At 40.9% G+C, this 27,630-nt stretch overlaps 3 protein-coding genes, 1 long non-coding RNA gene and 3 other non-coding genes across 19 annotated transcripts in view; 3 read left to right on the forward strand and 4 right to left on the reverse strand.

The window, feature by feature from the left end:
• The window catches only part of LOC111246024 (uncharacterized), a 31,359-nt gene extending 22,021 nt beyond the window's left edge, over positions 1-9,338 (forward strand). For all 12 annotated transcript variants that reach the window (XM_022795197.2, XM_086980986.1, XM_086980981.1 and 9 more), the window contains 2 exons: positions 418-492; positions 840-9,338. In XM_022795197.2, coding sequence (XP_022650932.1) covers positions 418-492; positions 840-2,729 — 1,965 coding nt within the window. In that variant the 3' untranslated portion in view covers positions 2,730-9,338. The remainder of the gene's footprint in view (positions 1-417; positions 493-839) is intronic.
• Positions 9,339-9,612: 274 nt separating this feature from the next.
• LOC111244375 (uncharacterized) lies at positions 9,613-12,622 on the reverse strand. The gene is made up of 3 exons (XR_002670870.2): positions 12,155-12,622; positions 10,842-10,912; positions 9,613-9,977 (listed from the first exon to the last, which is right to left on the reverse strand). It is a non-coding gene; the product is annotated as an uncharacterized LOC111244375 (long non-coding RNA).
• A 4,607-nt stretch (positions 12,623-17,229) lies between these two features.
• On the forward strand, positions 17,230-26,664 carry Mettl2 (methyltransferase-like protein). Of its 2 annotated transcripts, none has more exons than XM_022793385.2 (8): positions 17,230-17,653; positions 18,089-20,065; positions 20,421-20,512; positions 21,081-21,273; positions 21,546-21,692; positions 22,033-22,146; positions 22,477-22,649; positions 24,045-26,664. In XM_022793385.2, the coding sequence occupies exons 2-8, from the start codon at positions 19,977-19,979 to the stop codon at positions 24,230-24,232; spliced, it is 996 nt and encodes a 331-aa protein (XP_022649120.1). In that variant the 5' UTR covers positions 17,230-17,653; positions 18,089-19,976; the 3' UTR covers positions 24,233-26,664. The 2 variants fall into 2 exon arrangements, with proteins under 2 accessions (XP_022649120.1, XP_022649124.1); XM_022793389.2 differs by having other exon boundaries at positions 17,234-17,653; positions 24,056-24,223.
• Positions 18,760-18,846, reverse strand: TRNAY-GUA (transfer RNA tyrosine (anticodon GUA)). The gene is given in 2 exon segments: positions 18,760-18,795; positions 18,810-18,846. It is a non-coding gene; the product is annotated as a tRNA-Tyr (tRNA).
• On the reverse strand, positions 19,608-19,680 carry TRNAK-UUU (transfer RNA lysine (anticodon UUU)). The gene has a single exon. It is a non-coding gene; the product is annotated as a tRNA-Lys (tRNA).
• Positions 25,071-26,025, reverse strand: Surf1 (surfeit locus protein 1). Its single transcript, XM_022793392.2, has one exon. It carries the CDS (start codon positions 26,023-26,025, stop codon positions 25,210-25,212), a length of 816 nt encoding a protein of 271 aa, XP_022649127.1. The 3' UTR covers positions 25,071-25,209.
• Positions 26,665-27,339: 675 nt separating the features above from the next.
• On the forward strand, positions 27,340-27,411 carry TRNAW-CCA (transfer RNA tryptophan (anticodon CCA)). The gene has a single exon. It is a non-coding gene; the product is annotated as a tRNA-Trp (tRNA).
• Positions 27,412-27,630: the final 219 nt, after the last annotated feature.

Below are 27,630 nucleotides of genomic sequence, written 5' to 3' on the forward strand. Positions count from 1 at the left end.
CAAAGGCATCCATAACAAATTTACGAATAAATCCCTCTAAGATAGTAAGCAACGCCATGAATGATTTTCTGACTTAATTTTTAAAAAAATTACAGGAATCTCCCAAATTGAACAAAGAGCTTATTTACGTGATGAAAATTTATGTTGTCATATTATCGCTCATTCTCAAGAGAGCTGAACAAAAGCACCCCTATGTACGCACTCTTGTGCACGTCCTATAACATTCAATATATTATCGGTAGAGGCTTTTTTAAATAGTTAGAAGAAATATAAAGTAATATTAAATTTAGACATCGTGTCATTTTTCAAGTTGTATGAGAAAACACTCGGTTGTGTTGTCGATGGTTTCCTTAAGGTTAAGTGTAATTCGCTTGTTATTAATACAAGAATAATACAAATTCGCTAAACAAATTTCAGGTGGTGGACATGGTGGCGGTACTTAATTGCATCAGCTCGTTGGAGTCGCTGCCGATCCGACGGGAAGACCTAGAGGTTTGTTGGGAAAAAATTATGTTATCATCTTGCAATGCCCTTGATAGCATCATTAGATAGCGGTTTGAGATTAAGTATAATTAATTGAAGTAAAAATACTCTCGAATCAAATTAAAATTGAAGTTGCACCAGTTTAAAACAAAATTGATGTGCAAATGTCTCGGTTTGTATACTTATATTTTATTATTTACTTGTATTGTACAACATATACTTGCACGTACGGGTCCCAATGTCCTTAACTTGTAATTTCGTAGGCTGACCTAACGCTCTCTCTTGTTTATTTTTCATCCTCTTTAACTTATTATCATTGTCCTTGTGTAACGGGATTGTATGTTTTGATCTTACAGAGGACAAGATTAGGTCGAGTTATCAATGAGCTACGAAAACGAACATCCGATGTGGCCTTGCAACGGCGAGCTAAAGATCTGGTGCGCAGCTGGCGGCGGCTTCTTGATGAGAACCCTCCAGCCGTGGGGCTGGGGTCTACCCCCAATGGGACCGTACACCATCTTCATACACCACATACCCCTCATACACCTCATGCCGCCCAAAAAGTATCTAGTCCCGCGCTAAGCGGCGGTGTTCCGGCAACGCCGGCCACGTCGCTGGGCGCCTCACACGGCGGCAGCAGCGGAGGCGGCGGGGGCAGTGGTCATGGCGGGCACACGCGAGTGGCCCAACTGCAAATGCAATCGGGCGTCGGCGTTGGTGTTGGAGTTGGCGCTGGCAGTCACCACGGAGGACGAACAAGTCCCGCGTTGAGCTCGTCAGTGTCCAATAGTCCTGTACTACGCACACGGAATGGGTCAGGCTTCAAGCCGGTATCGCCTGCCGTGCCAACGGGGTCACCTTCGCCTAATGCAGTCGCTCCTCTGGCGTCGCATGCTGGCGGTGTTACGGCTGGACAACCCTCGACGCCGCCATCTGCCTCAAATGCGCATAAGGCACCGAATCGGAACAGCGTCGCAAACAAACGCCTCCGGAAAGCTGACATGAACAGTAGTCCGCCTGAAGCAGGACCTGTTGGGTCGGCGGGAACAGGGTCATCAGTAGCAAAACGAGGTCGTCAAGTGAACGGGTTTGACAGCCTTCTGCCGGGCTCCATCAGCGGCCTAGGCGATGCTGCCACCGGGGCTAGTAGCGGTGGTACTGCAAAAGCTGCTGGCAATGCTGGGGCCAGCACTATCCCAAGCGGGAATAGCGCATTTGAAAGTTTAGTGAGACCCGACTCGCGGACAGGCAGCGTCCACTCGGATGACGCTGCGAGCAATGGCGCAAGCGGGATAGGAGGTAATGTTAGTTCCACGGGCAGCGGAGGTAATGGCAGTGGAACGCCAGCAACGCGGATAGTTCCTAAGGTAAAGACGACACAGCAGTTGATCGATGAGCTAAAAGCAAAGTCGGGTGTAAACGTATCGATCGATGACGTGGTGAAGGAACCTCCTCCGCCAGACAGAGGAATAAGTCCAGCAGTCGCTGCCGCGAAAGGTCGACGCGGTCGGCCGCCAACGCACGCCCGTGACTCACCCCCGGTAACATCATCGTTGCCTTTGGCTCGGCAGGCGGCCGTCAACAATGCAGCGTTCAACCGCCTTCTAAATGGAGGAACCAGCGATCGGGAGCTGACGCAGAACAAGACGGAACTAATGGATCGTTTCCTACTGTCCTCACCGCAGTCACAGAGTGATGACAGCAATCATCTGCCGGCGTCAAACAGCACCAATGCGCAAGCAACGACAACGACGACAACTACGCTCACAGCGCTAACCAATGGACATCATTCCGGTCATCATTCCTCTTCATCAATGTTGTCGCGACTCGCTAACGGGATGGCGCCCACATCCGACGCCGCGTCAGAGAAGAGACCAGCACCGACGGGACCTTCTGGAGCGCCACTGGTATCGTACGATAATGTCGATGCTGACATAAATCGCATCCTTTCGAAGCTCCCACCCCTGCCGGCCGACGTCTACGACTGGCGACCTACGAACGGGCCCGAAGCGGAGCAAGAGTTGACAACTGATGGAATACAGTCGTCTTCATCGGTGTTTCCAGCGCGTAGTTCTGCAGCCCCTACAGAGGAAGAACTCGAGCGGATCTCAAACGGTCGTTGGCCTTGCGTCAACGGCAATTACGATATGCATGGCGAATGGAGGCCATGGAATGAACTGATGATGGCGCGTTCAGCAGGCGAGGAACCCCTGCCCGTTCTGCCTTATGTCGACATCGAGTGGTGATCTCCCCGGAAGAAACAGAAAAAAAAAAAGAGGAAGATATGCAAGTGAAAGCCAGATACTGAAGAAGGGTAGTTTTGCGTGTGCGCGGCAACGGTGGTAGCTTATGTCAATGACGTTCCGAAACCTAGAAGAAAGACAATTTCCTGCCTGGCCGATCCGTGTGCGTGTGTGTGACCGTATGTGAACGCGCCACGGCACAGTTACGGACTGCTGGTCGGTGAATTAGCGGTAGCTACTACGGGATGAGTAGAAACTAAGACATTAATTGACACTTCAGTGCTTCGAGCTTATCCGGGGCGTCCTCAAGCATAGATGTTTACGGGCTTCGAGAATAGTTGACTCGTTGTAGCATCATTTCGACCTCAACCGCACAGCCGCAGATATTAGTCAGTTAGTCGTCCGAAGCTTGTACGAACTCCGGGAACAACATAAAGAATTGCTAGCATCCCGCCTGTCTTTCCGGGGCACCGTTGTCGCAGCGCAGTATACAATGATAACATTCAGATAAAACGACAGGCGTTGTTTTTACGGTCGGACGCTGGCAAACGTAGCGGCTAGATGGTGGATTGCGTACAGACAGTCGTGCACAGGGGTTCAATTACATGCGACTGTAGGTCGGTGTAAGAACGTTGTGTGTAATAACGCTGAGGAGTCGGACGATACAACACTCGAATGTAATAGTTCGATGCCGGTACACTGATGATTTGCCTTCTCGACAATGAATATACATTAACGAATCATCATTTGAATGAAGCGAGAAATACATCGTGGAAAAGATACATTGTTGAAACACATAAGCAAAAAAAAGAAGGCTGTTCATATTCAATGGCAACAAAATAACACGGGACAAGAGGAGGTAACATAGGAAACACTCAACAAGAACCATTGTCAGATGTGGCCATCGCTTGTGATAGTGACGCTGCTGTTGTTGCCGCTATTGGAAAATTTATTACTATTTATCCTTAGACGTAGAATTTGTTTGGTCGCACATACGATGATGCATTGCCGTCGCTGCTGCATCCCGATTATGCTCTCATTGAGTCCGCGGTTCTGTTCAAATGGAAGACAATATTGTTGTTTAATACACAACAACGCCAACGAAGATCATATATATATATATATATATATATATATATATTAGTCTAGATTAGAAATCGGATTTTTTCTCTTATTACTTGAGCTATTATCAGAATGAATTAGCAATGATTTGTTACGATAACGAGTTAACGGAAGTTTACGGAAGCCGCTTATTGCTCTCTCAGCCTATTATTATTATTATCTCGTATTTGGCAGTCACATGTTTCGTGCTGAAAACGATCATTTCAGTTGTAGTTGGTGTGGGCGTCACGAAAACACGACGAACAGCACGCAACGGCTTGTCACGAGGATCTTCACCGGATGAAAACAGGAAGCGTCCGGTAGGCAGATATCGCCAGATATGCGACAGTTGTGCGGCAACGACAATATCCTCAAAACGATAACAAAGAAATAATGAAATACTATATAGTGCTGTTTTGTGTTTGAAGTAACAGATAATAATAATGGCAGTAGCTGCACCGGCATCTTGCAAAGGCATCCAGTGTTCTAGCAAAAAAAAAAAACATTGAAACTAACACCACAACAAAAATATACCAACAAGCGAAACGATTGAAGAAGAAAGAACGGAAAAATCCTGATACGTAGTTCGTGTGCGGTGCGACCGTTCCGCCCGCAAACGTTTAGGCTGAGTAAATGTAGCTATTAGGACATATGTGAATTGCGAGATCGAGGAGTGGTAAGCCGGAACACAACAATGGATCATGCGTGTGGAAGATAAGTGGTTTTGAGAGAAAGTGCGACAGTCAGATAGATTTCCAGACAGATATCTATAATAGAATGAATGGGGATACGAGTTTGAATTCCACTCCGATGGGAAAAATCTACCGTAAGATAAATTCTAATGATAAGATGTTCGCATAGAGCGACGGGTAGAGAGAACGCGAAGGGACGAGAAAACGAAAAGTGCCGCCGGTATCTGGTGGGTCCGAGTCGGCATTGCCCACATTGTGAACCATGTATAAAGTTAAAGATCTGTTAAATAATATTATTACTACATTATGACCACCATTATTAGTATAACAATTATTATTATTAGTGATGATGATGACGACGACATGAATAATAACGTGATGACTGGAGCGGCGGTGTCTTCGTGTTGGGGTCACAAAAACGAAAACGTTACTCGGTTGAATAACGAGTACGAAAACATGATCCATGATTCTGACCGCGACAATGACAAAACGAAACGCCGATGGCGTACACACGGTGCGTTGACTTATGCGAGATGAAATTCCGACGAAGAACAGGAACAAGCAAACTGAGCAGAGGGTAAAACACGTCGAGATCCTGAGCTGTCTACATAATCTTTGCGCACAGCACCGCAGGTGATCAGCTGGGTCGTCTTCGCCTAGTTGCTTGCCGATTGAGTGAAGAGCGACCTTTTGCAAAATCTCAATGCCATCCACTACGGTGGCTGATTGTACTTGGCGACCTTCGAAGTATGAGATGTTGTCAGTAAGCAGTAATTCAGTTGATCCTCGATACATGAGCGTCGGTTAGGGCCGACTATAGATCATCGGCAGCAATGCTAAAAGAAAGGGAGTGATAACGTTACTGTTTGTCGAGTGAAACACGAATAAGCAATCGATAGAAAAGTGTCAGCTGGTGCGGCGACGTTTGAAGGAATCGGTTAAGCAGTCTATAACGAACATAATGATGAAGAACCGCCGTGAAGTCAGGAACAGAAATAAAACGAAAGATAAAATGAGTGAATACCGAGAAATGCTGGCAGAAGGTAGCCGCCGTGAGCAAGACGCACAGATAAAGATAAACGAAGAAACAGAAAAAAATCAAGGGCAAGCGGATGAGCGGGGAAATATTGAAGAAAAATGCTAGCAGTAAACTGTTAACGGCGTCGTGAAGTGCCCCGCGGGGGGAGGGGGTTGGTCTGGGAGAGCACGATAAAGGCGCCAATATTGAAACTATTGCAGTGTACCATCTGAGCGACGGACCAGCAAAGCCGTAACAGACATCCTACCTGCAGTAAAAAAGATCAAGATTCGTTTAGAGTTCGGAGCTGATACACCGTAATAGCAACAAGCTGCTGACGCGGTCTTCTATTATTATGGTTGCTAATGCTAGAACTATTACGACTCTTTCTGTGGATTTTTCTGCTCGCCGCCTTAAGAACTTAACTTTCCTGAAACGAATGAGGGTTCAAGTGAAGACGGGGGAGGGAAAAATCTAGGAGTATAAAAGCACGTACGTATCTAACGGGGAGGTGCTGCTGCTGCTGCTAGTTACCGGGTGGGGGTGTGCGTGTCAGGGGATGAGGATAGCGCGCTTTGGATGAAAGGGTGTGTATCAACTGTGAGAAAACACTGTTAGAAATATAATTAGTTCCACGAAGTTAAGACAGGTGAAATGGTATGAGAAACATTTATGATGCTGATTATAATGACGATTTTATGAAGAGGCTGTGTAGAGGAATAAAACGCTTTATGATGTTTGAGAAGGGGAACTGCTGAAGGCCGGTCCTGTTGTCGTTGGCGGCCGAAGAGAGCGATCACGAATACATACGAAAATATCATCCGAATGACGGCATCCAGCGGAAACGATAAGAGCATAGGATAAAATCGAATAGAACGAAATAGCGAGCTGAGAGAGAGGGTAGCGAGAGAGGAGGCGGGGAGAGAAACTCTGGATGTGTATGTAAGTCGTGCTCACATTTCGAAAGAAAGCAAAAACGAGCAACCGCGACTATACGAAATGATCGCTGATCGACCCGTAACCTACGACCTCTGTCCGGCAGCATACTTTAGTTGTTAATATTATTATTCTTATTACAATTATTAATTACGACATAATAATATTATTATTACGATGAATTCGTGCGCTTAAATGTAATAATGAATACGGTACACAAACAGCCATTAAGGGATCGACGAAACGAGAACTGGATGAAGATCGAAGGAAAAACCCGTCTTACCTGGAAGGATCATAACAACTACAAAAAACGTATAAGATCATTGTCATCAGAAGCTCGGCTGCATCGTAGCGCTGTCATTACGCCGCTCAGAGGCGTAGTAAATTTAAAGAGGTGAATCGTCGTTAGCTTAGACACCTATTCTCTGATGAAGCACCCATGAAGGAAGAGTAACTCCACCTACTTTTTGTGGCCCGAAGAAACGCGCCAGCCTGCTGTAGCTGTAAAACACCGTCGATACGTTTTTATAGATTTTTGTTCCGCAAACGTTATGTCTTACAAAGGAAATGGGAAAATCCACCAAGTCACGAGAGGGTTCTATGCCAAGAAAAATGTCTACTGGATAGTAACAGAATGACATCGCAATATGACAGCTTATTAGTTAAAACAAATGGTCACCGGCGCACTAATATAGTCCACAGAAACTATTTGAAATCTTACACCGTTCACAACACGAATGGAAGGACACAGCTCTGCCGAAATACTGCTGAAACACAGACAAACAACAATAAGAGCGGTATTAATGCCAATTAAATAACAAAAGAGACGTTACAGCAAGGGTAAAGACGAAGACTACATGAAACAGGCGCAGATAAACAATAGCGCACCAAGCGACCCCACATGCTGTGCCTACAATGGCATATTTTTGATATCTGTTAGAGTTGAAAGTGGCGATGCAACAATACACAGCGTAATTAAGCAAGATTCTTTTACACGATGTGCATGCACACAAGCAGACGCTCTTTAAATAACAGTAAACAGTAAACAAACGTGGGAGTGCGTAAAGAAGACTGTCTATTATACGCACTACGCTTAGCTATACGTTGGACTGGTGGTGGGGTGATGTACGTGAGCGAAAATGAAGACTGCCTTGATTTTCAGAAGGGGACGACTAGAGGAGGCAATTGGGTTTTTTTTCGGGGGACGGGGAGTACTACCGGAAGCGTTTAATTGGATGCTCATGGGCATATGGGAAACCGTAAACTCATTGTCACAGATGAGTAAAAGGTCGTGTGGTTAGCACAAGTCTATCTATTACGCCATCATTATACGCTATTATACACATCGATGGATCGAGTAAAAGCATGTACCCCAACATTTAGCACTTATTATCAAGGCCAGTTATCATTACATCACTCCAATACAATGATTTCAACATCATGCTGAAACTGTGCAAACCTTCCTGGCGACCATCCTTGGCTCATAAGCTTGACCAACACATAGCACCGCTTTGGCGATTGGCACACACCTCTACCAACAAAGTAGTACGAAAGGTGCTGCTCAAGCGTTTGACAGGATTTTGGTAACGTGGGGTTGTGCAGTGGAGCGGTTCGTAAGTGTATCAGCCCGCATGGGCAACAAAGCTGGGGGACATTACAAGACGAATGCGCTTGTTTGTACGAAGGTGATTGAAGGTGTGTAATGACATATGATGATAAGCGGGGGTGTCAGTGTAAGCCTTTCGGACCGAAGATGTATGGGGAAAGTGTTGCAAGTAGCATAGGACGCTGGTGACTTTGACCCATTCCAGTACCTCGTTTTTGTCGTCAACAAGGTTGCTGTGCCTAGACAGGCGGAATTGACGCCGACGACAGATCGATGGATCCACTATAAACGAAAAAAGGGGTTGGGTCGGTGATAAAGCGGCAGCGGCAGCGGCAAGGCGCTCGACGTAACAGCAGACAATGACCTCGTGCTCGAACGTAGTGTTCCCATCAGTCAACAACAATAGCAACAACGATAGGAAGAACAACAGCAACAATAATGACAGCTGCAGATCATACTGAAATAAATATAGTATTCGACGGCGCCTGGACACTTCCCGAACGAAAATTACCGTACTGGCATCGTTAGTTTGGGGTGAGTGGGTGAGTGTTTGACTGTTTAGAAAGTGGGCTCAGCGGGTGGGTGAGTGGAAGGCATGTATCTGGTGACAACAGGAGTTGCTACTAAAGAAATAGAGGCGAAAAAGCTTCCGGCTAAATGGCGGAGACTTGCAACAGTCTCAACTGGTTCCGGATAGTTAAGATTCATGTAGAAAAAGCTGCCTACGGAGTCAGGGAAACAAGCGAACATGCAACATACAGATAACTTCCAATACTGATCTTGATTGATGCACACAACGCACGGTTCACTCATGGCTTGCTAGGTTGGCTAGGTAACAGAACAGTTTTGGTACGCAAAAGCATAGTACGAACATTGTATTCAGTGAGATAATGGAAAAAATGAGGGTGGCCGGAAGCGAAAAGTGAGAGAAGCAAGGAAACAAGCGAGACAAAAGGGAGGATATGCTGATTGTAGGGCATTTGGGTTTTCCGGGTCCGGATTGCTTTAGGAAGCACTCATTGGCAAGCGATGTAAAGATGAAAATGTCAGGTTGAAAAAATTGTGTACTGAGTAATTTGACGTTCGGGAGTGAAAACTGATGGCGCTGTCATCGCAATAGCCGGACATGGATGTTTTGTTATTTTGGCGGAGACACAGTCGCTGTTCTTGAAATCGAACTCTCTAGGTATGGAAAAGAAAAACTGATAAAAGTTTAAATTTTGTACCATAAATAAATGAACGTATTATTGACATAAAAACATTCTGTTGTCATTAACTAAATGGTGAGATCCGTAATAATAATAATAATAATAATGATACTGTTTTATCAGATAAGATGACATCCGCTTTAGATACAAATGACAGTGGTAGGTAGAGCAAATATGAATGTATAAAATGAAAGCTTAAGTTATAAGTTTTGGCGATGGCGAATTAAAATGATTGATTCTAATGACACCGATTTATGATAAATGAGCAATCAAGATCTTTGGCTACCTATAATATATAGTATATACCTACAAGGATAACACAGCATTTAGATATTTATTAAATATTTATCTAAACAAGTAGATGTACAAATACTTCGTTGCATATTGCTATTATATACCGTTATTACTGCCATTGTTTCATGTCGTTAACTGTATAACAGCCACGATGTTTTCACTCCCGGGTTCACCTATTTGTTCCTTTCGTTTCAAAGACATCATCGACGCTCCGGCCGTTTTATGTTTTTCCGTGACGTCATCGTCATCGTCATCGAGACAATGCTTGCTTTTCGCATGGCGTCCCTTGATCAGGTAAATAATTAAAGTCAGGAATCCCCAAGCCGTACCGAAGACAACCATTGACAACATAAGGATAACGCCGTTTCTTGAGTTCTCTGTTGTAAAATCGATCGGCTGTAAAGTGATAATGACGTTGAATGAATCTCAAATTTAATAGATAACCTGTATGTATTATACGATAGTCTGTTACGTAGATATATATATATATATATATATATAATTTCTTAAACTATACATATTTGCGTCTTTCAGGTCAATTAAGGAGCTTGCCCGAACTATCTTATTCCAAGCAACTGGATAGAGTTACCTTGATAGAATGGCCTGTGATACTTCAGTATCAAGTCCAACGTTTACACATCTATATTAGTATCAATATTAGTCAAGAAAATTCTATATTATATATTATTCTATGGTATAGAAGATCCTTCGACGCGTGTTCTTACAGATTGTTTTTAATTCTATTCTCAATTTTTATATTATTTTTTATATAATATTTGAATTCCCTCTATAGATCTAAGTAGTCCCATCTACTTAATGCCAACGCATACTCTTCCGGTTCCATCAAAAAATTATAGTCTGTTCGTCTAGAGACCTCACCTAATTCAGACCTACAGGCACATGTCACGTAGCCGTTCTGTTTGTTTATCGCTTCCTGCTAATGTAGAAACTACTTGTCGTCACCCATAGTAATTTTCTATTACTGTGGCTGCGAGACGGTGAAAAGCAATGATTATCAGCACAAACATCCTGGGTTGCGTCAATGGCCTTTCTCAAGCTTCGACAAAAAGCACAAACGAGGTTCGTATCGGAAATGCATTGTCTTCTTAAATGGACCATTTAAGTCCGGAACCTGAACTCGAATTTCGATTTACAAGGTACAAAAAACAATGGGAACGTCCAAAAAACAGCTAAGATTATTTATGTACCGACCTCGTTCTAAATGAAAGTATACTAATATAATGAAACTAGAGAAATTACCCATCGATGTTTAGACGGAGGATGAAAATGCCTGAATAGGCCGTTGAGGGGAAGATCGTTTGCGCTCATATCTGCAATTAGAGTATAAAGAATTGATAAGTAAGATGCATCCTAAACTTATTGCCAGTGTGGAAGAGCGAAGCCATTGATAAGAAACTGAACATAATCAGACTGTGAACAAGCGTTATTTACTCGGTAGGTTAGGAACGTTTTCCTTCTACAATGCGATACACGAGATTTGCCTCTGAACTACGTCTGAATGCACCTAATATTACTTCTAGGATGCATAAGCTATAGTCGTATAAGAGAAATATATCTCAGTCTTTATACACATTTATTATGCACGGAGCCCTGCAGTGTGCAAACGTGGCCAAATATAGCGAACTGATTTCATAAGGCCAGGATGTCACAGTTGTTTAGACTATGCCAAGTCAGTACATATTGCGGCTGTTATAAACAGGGATATTTTTTCGTTCCTTCCTTGAGTAGACCAGTTCAGTCCAGCGTATAAATTTAGCTTACTTATGGCCTAACTGCAATGTACCTGCTGACGAATAATAGACTCACGCGACTGAGAGGTTCTTATTGCTAATCAATTACATTGTGGGGGGGGGGGAAGGAATTGGCACTGAAAAACATATAAAACCAACTCTGGATTCAGGGTCCGTTTGAACGCGTCTAGAAAAACACTCCACTTGAAGGAAAGACTTCGTTCAATGTAACCGGGTTCGATGAACACATGCCTTTTGCCCATTTGCATTGATATACAGTTTAATGCGTTTCAATGTCTTCATACTAGGGCAAATTTGTTTTTCAGTTGCTCTCAATGAAGCAACAGGAACATGTTAGTTATCTAGAAAGACTTCTATCCAAGCTCAGTCAAACGTTCTAGCTTTGGTCAAGACTAGACGAACTAAGCTTCGACGTGTTTACTTTCTTCCCCTTTAGTTAACTGCAAAAGCTTTAGGAGGCGAGATATGTAAAGGCGACGCAGAACGAGAAGCCAAAATGGAAATTATGTAAGAACAACATATCTCTATCATCTTTCATTGTTGATTGTGAAATAATGGAAAAGGTACGTTAGAATACGTTAAAGAAGTTCGAAGTTAAAAACATTATTAGTCGTTAACAAAAACCATCGGAGCGTAATCCACATCATATTAACACCTCTAGCAGTTAATTTCACTTTGTAATATCGTATCGCTTGTCAGTCGCCACGACGCTGACCTGTTGAATCCACTACTGAGTTGAATCAAACTGCTGGATCCTTCAACGAATTCCAACAGACGACCATTTAATGGTACCGCACTTACTTTCAATATATCCTGCGAAATAAATACTTTCACAGTTTCGCCGCTTTACAGCCCGGAAGCGAAGAAAAACGGTCCTCTTTGTCTAGATGCTTTCAGTGGAGCCAGTTCCACGGTACCTCTGAGCGGATATATTCACATACGCAAGACAGGGCAACCCAAGCGTCCTGAAGTTGAACGAGATCAAGCACACAACTGACCAGGTCGCGAACACTAACGCTAGTCAACTATACTAGACAGAAATTAAAATTGCGCTAGCGATGAAACCGCTCACAATCCTGGATCTCTCTCGTCCAACATCCGCCACAGACGAGAGTAGGGAAGACAAAAACATTTGAATAAATCCTACTTCGTTCAATAGGATCGATGTCCATGCCAATAATAACGAGTGGAAGCGAGGGGACTTTACAATAATTTCTGGATATTGGCGCCACCACCGCTGTTTCTGCGGTTCGTTGTTATCGTCGTTGTCGCTACACTCACGGACGCCGACGTTCCGACGTAACAGCGGCTGCTGCGACCGCGATCGCTGGCGTGAGTGGCCAGCATCGGAATCAATAATTAAGACAAGAACGCGCAAAGGCGGAAAAAGCGGTCATATAATAGCTGATACCTCTCCCTTAAGACAATACAGTGGAGCGCGCGACGGCGACGGCCTGATATCATTAAACCCACTTGCCACCGCTGGCAGCAAGCACTTTTGACCGGGTTGGGTCTATGCATCGAAATGACGGCGATATCAAGTTAGTCACTCTCTGCTGACGTAAACTGCGAAACAAGCGACTAATTTGTGAATCGGCGATAGGGATGGCAGAGATCTGACCCAAGCAGAAGAAGCATCAACGGTATCTACACCGACACGAATCGCCATTTGACACCACGGAGGAAGAAAAGCAGTGAATTATATATCGTATAAAACCGACGAATTACCAGCAGGACTCGCTGCCTGTCTAGCTGACTATTTTTGACAGAGGCATGCGAAAAGTCGGAGTGATAAATAGTGAGCTTGAACTAGCTGCTGAATGATTTTAGCCAAACAAAAGCGACATTAAGTAGCAAAAATTTGTGACGATTAGCACTGCCTGTACAGAAGAAGAATATGTATTTAAAAAAGTATAGATCGATACTGGGTGAGGTAAAGGGCTTAGGACATGAAAGTGATACTAGAGTTTAGAACAATAGTTATTCAAACGTATCATGTGTACTCGATAGGAATCTATATCTATCGAGCCTTTCGATAGTCCTATATACAAACTTGAATTATTATGTACAGGTAGCGTCTTCTAAAAGCACTTATGAGATAGTTACTTATCATACATTTTTAAAGAATTATTATATTCAAGATGCTGTCTTATCGTATTGGACACCTCAATCCAGCTACGTTTTGTTTTTAGGTAATGTAGAAAAAAAATATCTCAAATCAAGATTGATTTGATACGCTGTCTCGTTTATAATCGTATGTAAAAACTGAAAAAACGAAACTTGTTAGGGTAACAAAGACGAATTTTTTCTATGTGAACTAGCGGCTTAGTGGTAAAGAGATGGACCAATTTGGTAGATAAAAGAAAACAACCAAATTTATTGTTGGTCAAGCATAGGCTATTTATTTTTATTCAGACGCTATTTATATATGCGCGTCTTTGGCGGACTTGTTACATTGCTTACTTGGTATTCGGTTACCATCTCTCAACTAGAAAAGAGGCCGTCTTTTTTCCGAAAAGAAAAAATTTATTGTACAACGAGAAAACCACTATTGATATTAGAATACAGCGCAAATACCGCATGAAATCTAAGAGCTAAATTTTTGTTTCGTCTGCTACTCGCACTCAGCAACCCTGAACACGCGATACCGTGCAACTCGTCGTCCTGTTGTCAAGGTGGTTAAAAAATGTTCAAATTTTTATTATATGAGCTCAACCAGTCGTATAATTCAAAATGGGCCTATATTTATTTCGATTTTGCAATATTTGGTTACTGGCTTATGTATATGGAATGTTTTATTACTACCAAAAAAACGTAGGTAAATTAAATATTACCTCTATCTCCACCTGTAAAACCTCGCCGACATTTTTCACATTGAATTTTTGAAAAATACTATGACTTGTGTGTCAGCCGGTCTTAATAAGACCTTCACGCGAAGGAGGAATACGTTAAAAGTTAGCTTATCTTATACCTTAAGTCGTCCTTGTTTCGAGTCCGCATATCGAATATCGATTTTCTTCTTGCCGATGATAATATCATCGAGATCTTGCTTATCTATCATTAAAAATTTCGTATATTTCGGTAGATTGTAATAATTATACCCATGGTTGCCCATACCATCATAAAGGCGCCTGCTGAGTCCATTAGCATGCCTCTCAGTACAAAACCAGGGCCTTCCGCCTGGAAAAGTTGGAAGTCAACGCATTTATCGAGGAAATATAGCTCTTTGTTGATCATTACAAACGACTCTTTATTCTCTCGTTACAAAGTGTGCTACATCTACCCGTCGCTCAAATCCTGTAGAAGAACTGTGTCCCTTTATGTGATTATTACCGAGACAAGGGAATGGATAAAGCGGAATATATTAAAAAAAAATCAACTGAGAAAAAAATGAGGTTCTGAATAGAGAAACTTTAGTTTTGTTGGTTTGAAAAAATGCCTTAACCTCCCCGCAGATAAGTTATGGCAGAAGAAAACAATGCCAAATAGTCTGCTTCAGCTAATATTTCAAGTGTTTTGCCAAACTTCAAAGCTTTTGATATATTTCAATCAGATAACAAGCTTGCTTGAATCACAGTACAGCGTTTTTATTTTCTATCGGTATCGATAGACAACATACGCTTTCCACCAAATTTGAAGAAGGTAACCAGCCGTGTAGCCTGACAAAACCCAGAAAACATTTTTTTAAATAAATGTTTCTTATTAATTGTTTGCCCTCTTCAGTGATAAAGTTATCTAATATACAGCGGACTTTTTATCTAAGGTGCTTGCCGTAGTAATACGAGACGTATGGTTAACTGGAATCAACTATTTTGTATTCGACGATAGAAGTTATTACTTCAGTCAATTGGTTTTTTCCGAAATAATTTCTGCGCTATTTTAGGGAATCTATTTTTTTCGAGCACAGGTTATTCAGCCTACACCAGATTTCATCAAAACAGATATAGAGGAGTCATTGAAGTAACATATTTCTGGAAATGGGTTCTTATCGAGACCATCTTTATCTGAATTGACGATCAGGCGCGTGGTCAATTCAATAACATTTAATAAGTATAAACTTGCGTCAGCTAATGCACTATAATAACTTGAAAAATTGGTGTACCATACGATTACTCGTAGATTGTTTACTATATAACAGCTATTTCAAGTAAACTTCCGTATATGCTGGACTGGAAATGATCTTAAAATTCACATTTGAAATAGACTGTACACCACCTAGAAACAACTCCAAATCCGTTAATTAATAGGAGGTGAAAACTCGCTAAGTATTATTGTACATAGCGAACTTAAACATAATCCAGATATTTGGTGTTCCTAACGGGCCCTTAAGACAATCTAGGTGATGCCTTCGGGGACCAATTTAGTGAAGATAACTCGCTGCAGTGTCTTTCGTAACTGTTCAAAGGAGCAATGTGGCATACGTTTTAAAAAACGATGCCCCAACTTTTTACTACGAGGTGTTTGAACGAAGCCCTTTATAATCTGAATAAAGGTGCTTTAACACCTCCCAATTATTTTAATGTTTGGAACATTTTAATAGAAGATTATTTCGAGAAGTAGCTTCGAAATGCACGTATCGTAAAATGAGATGGCCGTGTTACTCGTCAAAATTAAATTTTTGCAACTTAGGCAGCGGCATTCTGATTTAACAGAACTGTTGTTAGACGCCCTCTTCTTGTCAGAAAGAGGAATGCCTTAAAGATCTAGAGCTACATACCAAACACACAACGGTCATGGGCCAGTACGTAGAGAAGTAAAAGCGTGTGAAACTGGCTAAAATTTTATCGGAAAAAATATGATGAATTGATGGTACTTAAACCCAAGTTTAGAAATTAATCTTCTACAGCGAGTAAGGTTCATCGTTGGATGAGCTTTCGACTTGTGGTAGCACAACGAATGATATAGCACGAAAAAATGAGCTAGTTTAGCAAGAGTGTATTTAGGTACTTAAGTACGCATTATTTAAGTACTCGTATTGTTTATCGCCTTTATTTGCGCCTTGTTTGCCTGACAGGGCGCTGTGGTTGTCAAGATACTCTTAAGGCTTCTAAATTAGAAAAATACGGGTCCTAGAGCAGCGTGACTGATTGTTGATTGACTATTATAAGCCCCATTGACTATTATAATTACCCCATTATAAGCAAAGAGGTCCTAACACGTGACTGGCGGCCAATTCTAAAAAGGCTTTGACCGCAATTTAATAATTGCTGTGCTTGAAACTAGACAGACCTCGGATAGCGTTTTGTCCAAGAAAAAAATTGAGAACACAATTAAGCTTCTACTTCTGTTTTCTCTAATGCTATTTGTAGTCAACAGGGCAGTACCTATCCTGTTTGCAAGCTGTTTCCACGAGATAGCACGTCGTCTGTTTCGATTCTATTGTGTAATATTGCTATTTGTTAAAATACTGGTATTTCAATAGTAACGTTCGCGTAATTCATAATAGAATATGACACTTTTTGATAGGCTCGCCGAAAATGACACAGTCTAGCATGGCTTGGCAACGCGTTTTACCTTTTTGATATCCGTTTCCACGAAGCTGTTTTGAGCAGCTCTGTGAAGCGAGGTAAATGTACACTTGTAACATATGTTAAATAATAGCGAATATTTATGGTATAACCGGAGTATTTTTTCAAATGTTAGCCATGTTGAACGAATCGCTTACGTCAGGAACAATATAAGCGTGACGCAGCACTGGCGTCAAAAATAGTTGAACGGTTTTACTGAACCGCAATCTTGCGGTATGCCCTCGAAAGCCAGTCTCGAAAAGGCATGAAGATACAACTATTTTTCTTTCCTCCTCGCCCGACGTCCTGCTAAACATCTTCGATTCTGTGAAATAAAGATTGTTGAAGAGTTATCTGTTAAAGTTCAAGAAAAAAAAAAAGGTGCAAACTGAAACTGAATCTAATGAAACGCCTGAATCAACGGTGGTAAGAACTAGTCAGCAGACAGTAGATAATATTGGTACTATTTATTAGCACTACTTAGTCTTAGCCCGAAAAGGAAACCACCAGTTTTATTCTGCATGAGTACGCGCACTATGGTGCGCCGTTCGAGAGGTTTTCTAAAGTGTGGTCATCAGTACCTTCGTGATGTTGTAGCAGCTGCTTGTTTCAATAGCAAGGGAAAACAATGAAGGCTTCGCTTATGTGCCTGGCGCTTGGCATCGTCAGTATACTCTGTTTCAGAGAAGCATATGGCATTCCCGTCTATACCTCAGTTAGTAAGCCATCAATTAGGACTATGTTAGGCGACGATGGCATATGTCGTAAGGGATACAAACAAGTACTCGGAACGGTCAGTAACTTTCATGTTGATTGTTTCTCTTAGTGAAAGTTCATCTAGTAAACTAACTTAACATTTTTAATGTAGAAGTTAACGCTGATTATTTTATAGTTGTTAGTTAGCATCAAATATAGAGAGCTACTATGGTACCAATAATGAATGAGTGAAGTCCCTTCCAGCCTACTTAAATTTTTCACGATAAGACTACCTGTGCGTGGCGTGTTAACATCGTACCAATAAATAGCCTAGATCGGATTATAAATAGTCATTTACAAAAGCGCAATCTGCCGTGTACGTGTCAGCTTGATTGTGTAGTGTAGAGGTTCACAAGTGCCGATACTGAAGGTCAGATAATAATTTGAAAAGGATAACAATTCGTTGTTCTTGTATAAGTAAAAGAAGAGAGCATTTATTATTTCCAAACGTCGTTCGGATACCTCATTTCAGGCAACTTCATGCCGCTACACATGCTCAGCTGGTGATATTGGTGAAGGCGCTGATTTCTACACTGGTGAGATGTCTGACGGGCATCGATGTCGCGAATCAGGCAGATTCTGGGGCGCGTGCAAAGGTGGCCGCTGTGCACCAGAAGAAAGCTTCACTGTGTCCGAATAAAACTTGTGTGTGTTATGATGAATCTGGCCAAATTTTTAGTTAGATGTTTTTGAAAGAACTGAAACTTCGTTGCAACAATACAAAGTAAGAAATATTAATTTTACTGAAACTAGAAATGTGTTTTTCAGCGAAAAGCGCTTTTTAGTATACTACATTTTGCTGATACAAGCAACAGTGCTGAAACTCATCGTTGCGGAACCGTTTACACTGTATACAATATCATATATAATTTCAGACTATCCTGAAAATTGTCTAAGAAAAACTCATTAGAGGTAGCGAAATTAACAAACCTAGTATTATTTTGTTGGTACTGTTTGATAGTCCAACGCAAGCACTTGATAGTAATACGATCGTTAAACATATCCCCCTAATCGCCATATTCCCTCTAATTCATAAGAATATTACGCTGACATACTATCAATAACTTTTTGTATCAGAATAAAAAACAAGTTTATAAATGTGCAGCGTTACTAAGCTAAAGTAATAAACACAAAAAATTTTTGTCCGTCGAGCCGGATTTGAACCAGCGACCTAAGGATAACTGCTATATTTTCTACAGTCCTCCGCTCTACCAACTGAGCTATCGACGGTACATGCCATACCACGACAAAGCAGATCGCCAAGTCTAGTGAACCGAAATAATAATAAATATTAGCTTTTAACTTTTGCATTAATGATCGTCTTTTATCTGAATCTATCATTGTAATATCCTATTGTTAGATGTGTAATTCCATATCCGGACTCGAGATTTCAAGTAAGTGCTAACTGTTATGACGCATTTTGTGCGTGTTCTAAGTGACATAGAAAACAACTATCCTGTAATCAAAAAACGTTGACTACTCGATAGCCGAGATGACGCTACAATTGAAGTAACAAAAAAGTATGAAGGGTAGGACCGATAGTCCTCCACAATTTGTGAATTAGATTAGCGTTCCTTATTGACGTGGTCTAGTTTTATCATCGCTCAAAATCATTGGTCTTTACACCTGCGTTTTCTGACATAAACAATGGCTGTCAGAGAATTTTTCCTGTGAACTAGAGATTTTCTAATTGACGATCCCATAAGGTCAATCAAAAAGGCATCTTTTATGTCTCTAAGAATACTTTCACATAAAGGCGATCGTGCCCTCAAGCTGCACGTAAACACCATGATCTAGCTGCTTTTTATAATTTGTTTATAGTTTATAATAGTTTGAATATTTTTTAAAACACCGATTCAATGATAGTTGTTTTTGACTATCAATAAATTACAGCAGAGTTGTATCATGTTTTATAGCAAAAGTGTTTGTATCTGACAATTATCCAGTTATTCCATTTTGAACAATTACTCTTTGGCAGAAAAGGAACTACGCGCCCAGACGGGGGCTCGAACCCCGGACCGTTAGGTTAAAAGCCTAACGCTCTACCGACTGAGCTACCTGGGCTACAAGCATATGTGCTGCGGAGTAATTCACTGTCTTAAGCTGATCCGTGCTCGGGCAACCAATTTTCCTCCCCTTGCCGTTTGTGTACAAAATGATTACCCTCTCCATCACCATGGGGTGTGAGAGTATGAGACAGTCACAAGCGTGCGAGTTCGAGCATTGTATCTAGAGCAACACAAGTTAGAAAACAACATTTATCTGTTTTCAGTCAGAATAAGAAGAACGTGATGAACGTATTAGGTAGAGTGTGTTGATGGCCGGTGTTTATATTCTGTAATCCATGCGAAGTGAAAAACATGGATGAAACTGCTGCAAAAAACAAAAGACTTCAGTTCGGAAATCGCTACCTCACCAACAAGGAGAAGGTGTTCGAACACAATGCTTGGTAATGTGTTTTATGCTCTTTTCAGAAAATAGCTGTTTGATGCTACAAGGTGTGCAATAATAATTACTATATGAACACTGGATAAAGATTATGTGTCTTGTTATTGGTGTTATCTTACTGTGTACAAATCGGTGCAAGGCGGATTAGAAAGACAGTAAAAGAGAACAATTACCGAAAACCGATTTTTTTCTACTTATTTCACTGCTTACTTAACACGATATTTTTGATATTAGGATTAGCCCAATGTGTAAACCCGTGTCCGTGATTTAATTATTTTCCAGAGTACTAGTGACACATAAAACATATATTTGTGAGTGATGACTTACGGGCAAAATCGATAATAACTGCTTTTTAGGGATAACGTCCAGTGGTCAGAAGAACAGCTAGACGCTGCTCGACTGAAGGTTGCTGAAGTCGCTGCGACAAAGGCGGATCAGGAGACCCGGGGTATTTATTACGCTTTTATTTAAATGCACGCTACCACACAATTTTTATGAATAAAGAAGGTAACTATTTTCATCCAAATATTCACCAAAAATATATTAACGACATAAATTGTGTATGAGCAAATACTGTCCCGGATTACCCTCTATATATATATATATATATATAGATCTATCTCGAAGATGCACTATGAAACTATTATCACTCTTTCACTTTATAAAATGTGTTTTTTTCTGTTTTTCAAAACTTAACGATGTATGTAACGAAGTATGAACGAATAATTGTTACACTTTTTGCGCTTAATGAAATAACTGAGTCTTTCATGGAAATAGTGTACCATGAAATCGCTGACACTAAATGTATTGAGATTCTTTTTAATATTCTGTGAATTTGCTGTGAGGCAGACTGCAACTTTTAATCACGAATCATGCAGGAGCTACAAGTAAAAAGTACAAATAATTGCTAATTTACTATTCTATGACGTGATTTTCAGTAAGGCATATTGAAGGTTTATAGCGTGCGAGTTATTCTATAGTATTTATTCTGCTTTTACAAAAATATGACTTCGCAGCTCATTTCGAAATTGAGGCGGCAAACTACTGGAATAAATTCTACGATATCCACACGAATCGCTTTTTCAAGGACCGAAACTGGCTTTTTGTTGAATTTCCTGAACTTCTGCCGGTATCGCAGCCTACCAAAACGACAGATACCGAGGACTTCGTCACAACTCGCGATTTTCCCGGGAAAGATGGGGCGTTTCGGTGAGCACTTTCAATAGCGTGTACACAACTGTAATTAATAGAATTAGTACGTAAAGATTTCTATGACATGAAATATCCATATAACGTCCTGGCTTTCAGTACACTATGGGCGTTAGTAACGCGACAGGACTGAAGAAAAAGGTGTGGCCTGCTGAGAAAACTAGACCTAATAGTAGTAATAATAATAATTATTATTCAAATAAGATTGCTTTTAAAAAGCGGGTTTCTTTGGCCAGTATTAATATAATATGCCTTATGTCGGTTTTATCTAGAATATTTGAAGTGGGATGCGGAGTTGGCAATACGATACTTCCAATTCTTGACACAAACAAAAATCCTGGTCTTTACGTTTACGGATCAGATTTTTCTTCAAAGGCTGTCGACGTACTAAGGAGTCATGAGAAGTTCGATTCTGCAAGGTTAGTATACCAAAAAAATTATTCTCTTAAAATCACAGTTTTGGAAATGACCAGAGTCTTACGATGGGACATACATGTCCCACATAACTTGAGTTTCATGGGTTTGAAAGGAATAAAATGAATGAGAAAAATAGAACGAAGGTTAAAAAAAAGAACATAAAAACGTAAAGTTTCGGCTGTATGATGCGCGTATTTGAATAAAAAAAGGAAATTAACTAAACAACGCAAAATTGACGGTATCGTCCTGAAGACAGAATGACAGCTAGAATCGGGCAAAGACTTTTTGTTTAACTTAGGTTTGTTATAGAACATAGTTAATGAAAATATATGTGTCCTTTAGGTGTACGGTGTTTATCTGTGACGCCACGGCAGATGACTGGCAAACTCCGTTCCCCGAAGGCTCAGTGGACATTATCATCTACATTTTTGTGCTTAGCGCCATTTGTCCAGAGAAGTATGAATTGAATGATTTTTTGGTTTTTTATATTCCGCCATTTCCGATGAATGCAGTAGTCTGCTTTTATCCTTGCTTGTATGCGATAGTGCCGCAGAGCCTGAATAAGCGTGTCGACCCTGATGATGAATTAGGTCCAAATGATGTCTGAAGGCTTGCTCTTCCTGTGCCTCAATACATGTAGTATAACGTGTGTCTAAAGTCAGCTTATACATCAATTCGAATGTGCCGCATTATTTCAGAAAAAAATAAACACTAATTATACATTAAGGCACAGACTAGAGGAATGGAACAACCTATACAAATACTTCGATTGCTTTGAAATTGCAGATTCGCGCACGTTGTAAAGCAGAGTTGGAACTATTTGAAACCCGGAGGATTAGTCCTATTTAGAGACTATGGTCGTTACGATATGGCGCAACTACGGTTCAAAAAAGGAAGATGCCTCGACGATAATTTCTATGTTCGTGGAGACGGAACTCGATGCTACTTTTTTACCCAAGGTAGAAATTTCACTCAAGGTCTCGTTTTGTTTATTTTATCAATTGCACCGTCTATATTCGCTTACATTTCTACTTTAACAATATCTGATAGTAGCAGACGATCCTATTTTCGTGGAAACGTTGCAATAAATAATTGAATTACCTATCTTACTACATGGAATTAGATTGCTCCAACTAACAGTCGAAAAAGAAAGTAATCGTATTTATGGCTCACATTCAGGCAGCATTTAATTTAATGGCCTGGAGGTCACTAAGCTATTGATCTAATAAGGAGAAAATGCTAAAAGCGATAACTTGAATTTCTACCTCCAAAGATTAAGTTACCTCGCCTATGTAGCGTTTGTAGCTGTTATTCGGAAAGCAGCTTGATTATGAGCTTGTATCTTATGTTTGCGATGGATCATGGCTTATCGCATATTCCGCGCATTGATAATACATAGTTTTACAAGCCACACCGAATATTCAGCGTAGAAAGAGTAGCTACTAACAATAACTTTTTTGAAGCAAGTTCATATGATAGCTATTGTTAACCGTATTAAATTTACAATGCGATAATCCGTTTATTTAAATCGAACAGCATTTGTATCGTAAAACTTTTCCCTGTTAGATATAGATAGACTGCCTATAACATTAGACAACTATCTAAGTTTATGCTACTCTTTACTATGAATATCGAAATATTTTTTTGTAAGTTTTGCGGTGCAATGATTTAATGAAAACGCCTTTATTCCTGCCAGATGTTTATTGCTACCTCTAGCGTATCGTCCACTCTGTACTCATCACACTTTTTTTTAGCAGTTGCACAGCGATTACTTGCAATGACTTTATACATATGAGATCGATATGCATCGTCGGCCACCGATTCCGTGACGCGAATAATAGTTCCAATGCATAGTATGATTTTTCCTCGCACTGATCGAGGTGAAGCTTTTCAACTTACTTCTGTACTTCTCCCGTTAGTCTTCAACTCCGCTTCCTTTTCTATCTCGAGTTGCTTCGATTAATTTATGATAGACTGTCTAATGAATGTATCGCTCTCGCGGAATAGCAACTTCAACTTAATGTCACAACTGAACAGTGATCGACTTTCGATCTCTTTGTTGATGTATTATCACTAGGTCACAATTTGAGGGGCGGGAGAGCTTCTTGGAGTGTACCGTTACAGATTGTCAGCAACATTTCCTTTTGAGTTTTCATTAGTGCCGTCTTTATTGAGTGATAAATTCGCTAAGGTACTACAAGTTTCGGCGTGACTGCTGCTATTGACACACGTACTGTTACAGCTGTTGTTGCTATTGACAGCATAGTAGGTTGACGAGGACTCTAAAATTGCCTGACTTTCCTCCGTACCGCTTGCACTGACGTTTTTTGGAAACGTCTCATCCACACGCGAAGCATCCTCACAGATCCGGACAATGTGTCTACCTGGTACGAGAGCTAGACCGAGAATTCTAGCATCAGCCCAGAGCTCAAGATCTGCCTCGTTGAGATATTCACTACAATTACCAACGATGATGTTGCAGTCCCGATCGACGCATAAGAACACTCCAATCAAGATACGACCATCACTCATAGTTATCTAAAGATCATCAACAGATATCAGACGATAGTGATCAGATATCAGTAGTACTAATACAAAAAATTCTCCAGATTGTTACAAAGAATACGATCTAGAAATGTGAAAAACGTATGTAAAACAAATATAGTATAGCGGTGGTTAAATAAAATCAATTTATGGCTAAATATATGCAACAGAATACTTCAGTGGTACTAGAAGGGTGATGTCAAGTCCCTGCTTGGCTACAAAGTCTTTGGAGTCCATATGTTGGCTAGAAAAAGTGGCGCAAAGAAATCCATAGTGTAGGCGTTTACCCTAGGGTTGATACTGTCGCAGAATGCCGCATTAAAAACTTGGTAGCAGTGAATTCGTATTTGAAATGGTTTTACTTACTTTCAGTGATTTATTTAGCCACCGCGACAGTATCAGCCGCGCAGCGGCCGACTGAAGAACAGGCTCGCTTGATGCCATCTGAAATCAATATGCATGCCATTATGAAAAAAGGATTCCTTGTATGCTGGTTGTTATATGGCTAATATTATTTTTATGATACAATATTATATTTAAAAAAATAGTGTCTCACTATAGCGCTCGTTTATATATATATTTTTATAGAACTTTTATAATTATTATTTTTAGCTGTTATATGTATTTAAAAAAATGTATATACTCCTATTATTCGGCAATTCGTCTCTATTAGTCGTGTCGTATTTTTCACTTAAATTTAATGAGCTGTTACGAAGTTCAAACTCGCTTAATATATATTACTTGTTTGTAACCCGGCTAGTACGTTTAGAAGAAAAGCGGAAACAACCAAATTTATCTATCAAAATTGTATACATATTAATGAAGACAGCACCGTATATTTAAATATATCTAATTTTTTTTTATGTTTATTTACAACTTTAGGTAAAACCAACTGAAAACTTGCACAGGATCGCTTTTTCTACGGCCCTAACATTCTCTGCTACATGGATCTACATATTAGAACTTTCTTATAACCTATCTTTTTAAAAGCTTTCCGTACTTGGTGTACCAGAGATACATGGTGCATGCGGCTAGAGTGTACCATGTAACAATGTACGATGCATGCTCATTTCTTAGTTGTATTTGAGTTTGACCGCCAATGGGTCCTCCTTTGACTGTACATTCACGAACAGCATCTAGAAAAATTGGTGCAGCATCAACTGAATATGCCATTTCCTCTATATTTCTGTAAGCGAATAAAGGACCAATACGGCCTTCTCCATGGCCCAGTGGTGGACGTTTTTCCGTCTTGCGTACAATGCCGACCAGTTCAACCGGTCCCGATTGTTGGCCTTCAAGTCGCGTTGCTGGATTTGTCTGGCTACGGGCCACCCAGCCCCGGTTAACCAAAATAGTCAAATCCGAGTTCTCCAACTTGAACGGAGTAACGACCAGATAACCGGATTTTGTCGAATGCACATCCACCCGTGGTCCAATATACAGTTCGTCTTCGTGGATGAATTGACCACGTACCCGCACACTATGGTATTCTAGTTCTTCGAGCTGCCGAAGATCCTTGGGCAGACTAATTGGATCGGCTTGGGTTAGTGCTTTCATTTTCTCGATAAGGTCCAGCTTCCATTTGCGCCGTTTCACTTGCCAACAGCCGAGGGTAAATGTAGTTATCGGAACGGCTAATAGCCCATAGCCCCCAAGCCCGATCGTCTCCTTCATTGCGTAACTTCCGTCGTTAAATGGACCAGTAGAACTACTGGTTGATTCAGACTTCGCCGTTTTGCCAGGCCTGACAGCTCTTCCAGTCAACGTACGCGACCAGAGTCTGCGAAACATGTTTGCACCTGAAGCCTTTTTGATCCTCCCGTTCCTGGAATGATGAGACGACAAGAAGGCGCTAGCTGCGAACTGTATCTTCGTACGCAGGGCTTGATTGACACAGAAATCGCTATAAAAACCGGGAAATTCAAACCGAGGTCATACATCATCAATGCAGTTGAAAGTATGCTAAATATCTGTGTTTGCTACGTGCCGATCATTTTAGTTGCTGCTTATTATATCCTTCAAATTTTAAATTAAGAGCGGTATGGAAAACTAAGACTGACGCTGACCCAACGAAGAGTACTTTTGAGGTAGTAATGTGTTGTGGTTGTCGAGGGGGAGGAGGGGAGGATGTGGCCTACATACGGTCGTTTACAGTAAAATTCTGCAAAACTATTTTTGTTTGAACATAGCAAATCGTTAGTAATATATTGTAAACTAACCTTTCTATTTCAATAATCTGTTGCACGCCGCCCGAATCGCAGAGGAACTATCGCAACTCTTTACATCGGCTGGTTTTCTTGAGGAGCTGAATTACATTGACCGACGACTGCAGGTGAACAGAGGAAAACAGCTGGAGATGTACCGCATTTGGATTCAGTGCAAGTTTCGCAAGCCAAAATAAATTAAAGAAAAGCATAGCATCAACAGAAAGCTGTGTTTTTTTAATCAAAGTAGTACTTGTACCGTGACATCAAGACCAGACGAACGGTGGTCCACAAAGCGAGATTACAAGGATACAGAACTTTTTTCTCAATATGATCAATTATGAACCACTGTGTGCTGTTATATCGTACACTTTCAATGGTACGAACACATCTATAAAGAAAGACAAATATAAATAGGTTTATTCTCACTTACCAAAGTTGAAAGCGTAGCTTATCGTTCCACGCACATTTCAAGTAGTTTCGATGCTATGTTTACGTCTGCGCTGCCCGTCCTTTCCCACAAGATTCCTTGCTGCAAGCTGTAGCAGACGACTGTAGAGTCCGTCGCAGTAAAAACTAAACGCAATAAATAATACCCCTATAGCCAACACGCGTATAAAATGCATGTATAATGAGAATTTAATATCGACCGTGTAAGTGAATAAGCAATTTTAATGTTATCCAGTATAATAATAATTGGTTACACGCAAAAGCTTATCAAAAAAAACTCTTTTTAGTAACACTTACTAACGCAGATTATGTTTTTGTACGCCATCAGCAGCTAAAATGTTGAAGTTGGAATACGTCTACGTGGCGCCGCCTCGTACTTACAATTGGTAAAAGAAGATTGAACATATTTGGTTAAACTGCTCAGGCCAGAGCATGTCGTAAGTGAGTGCGTGACTCGGTGGCGCAACGGTAGCGCGTCTGACTCCAGATCAGAAGGTTGCGTGTTCAAATCACGTCCGGGTCAATATTTTGCATAAACCAAATTTTATCAATGTTAAAAAAAACTCATGCTTGTCTAGGGATTTACGCCCAATGTCTGTCGCATCTTAAACGAGAGCCAAACATCTAAACCGGCGAGCTATATTGAATGCGGCTGCCAACGCTTCCGTTTACTCTTGCGCTATTTCGAGCTTTCTTACTTGGTTTTTAAAGGAGACTAGTTGTTGATTCCCAACAGGTGATA

The sequence above is a fragment of the Varroa destructor genome, unplaced genomic scaffold (genome assembly GCF_002443255.2).
Source record: "Varroa destructor unplaced genomic scaffold, Vdes_3.0 BEIS01000002.1, whole genome shotgun sequence".
Classification (NCBI taxonomy): Eukaryota; Metazoa; Arthropoda; class Arachnida; order Mesostigmata; family Varroidae; genus Varroa; species Varroa destructor.

Coding starts and splice junctions, on each gene's coding strand:
- Mettl2 (XM_022793385.2), top strand. CDS start 19,977: ATGGATGAAACTGCTGCAAAAAACAAAAGACTTCAGTTCGGAAATCGC. Junction 20,066..20,420: donor GTGTTCGAACACAATGCTTG/GTAATGTGTTTT, acceptor ACTGCTTTTTAG/GGATAACGTCCAGTGGTCAG. Junction 22,650..24,044: donor ATGCTACTTTTTTACCCAAG/GTAGAAATTTCA, acceptor CCACACGCGAAG/CATCCTCACAGATCCGGACA.
- Surf1 (XM_022793392.2), bottom strand. CDS start 26,025: ATGTTTCGCAGACTCTGGTCGCGTACGTTGACTGGAAGAGCTGTCAGG.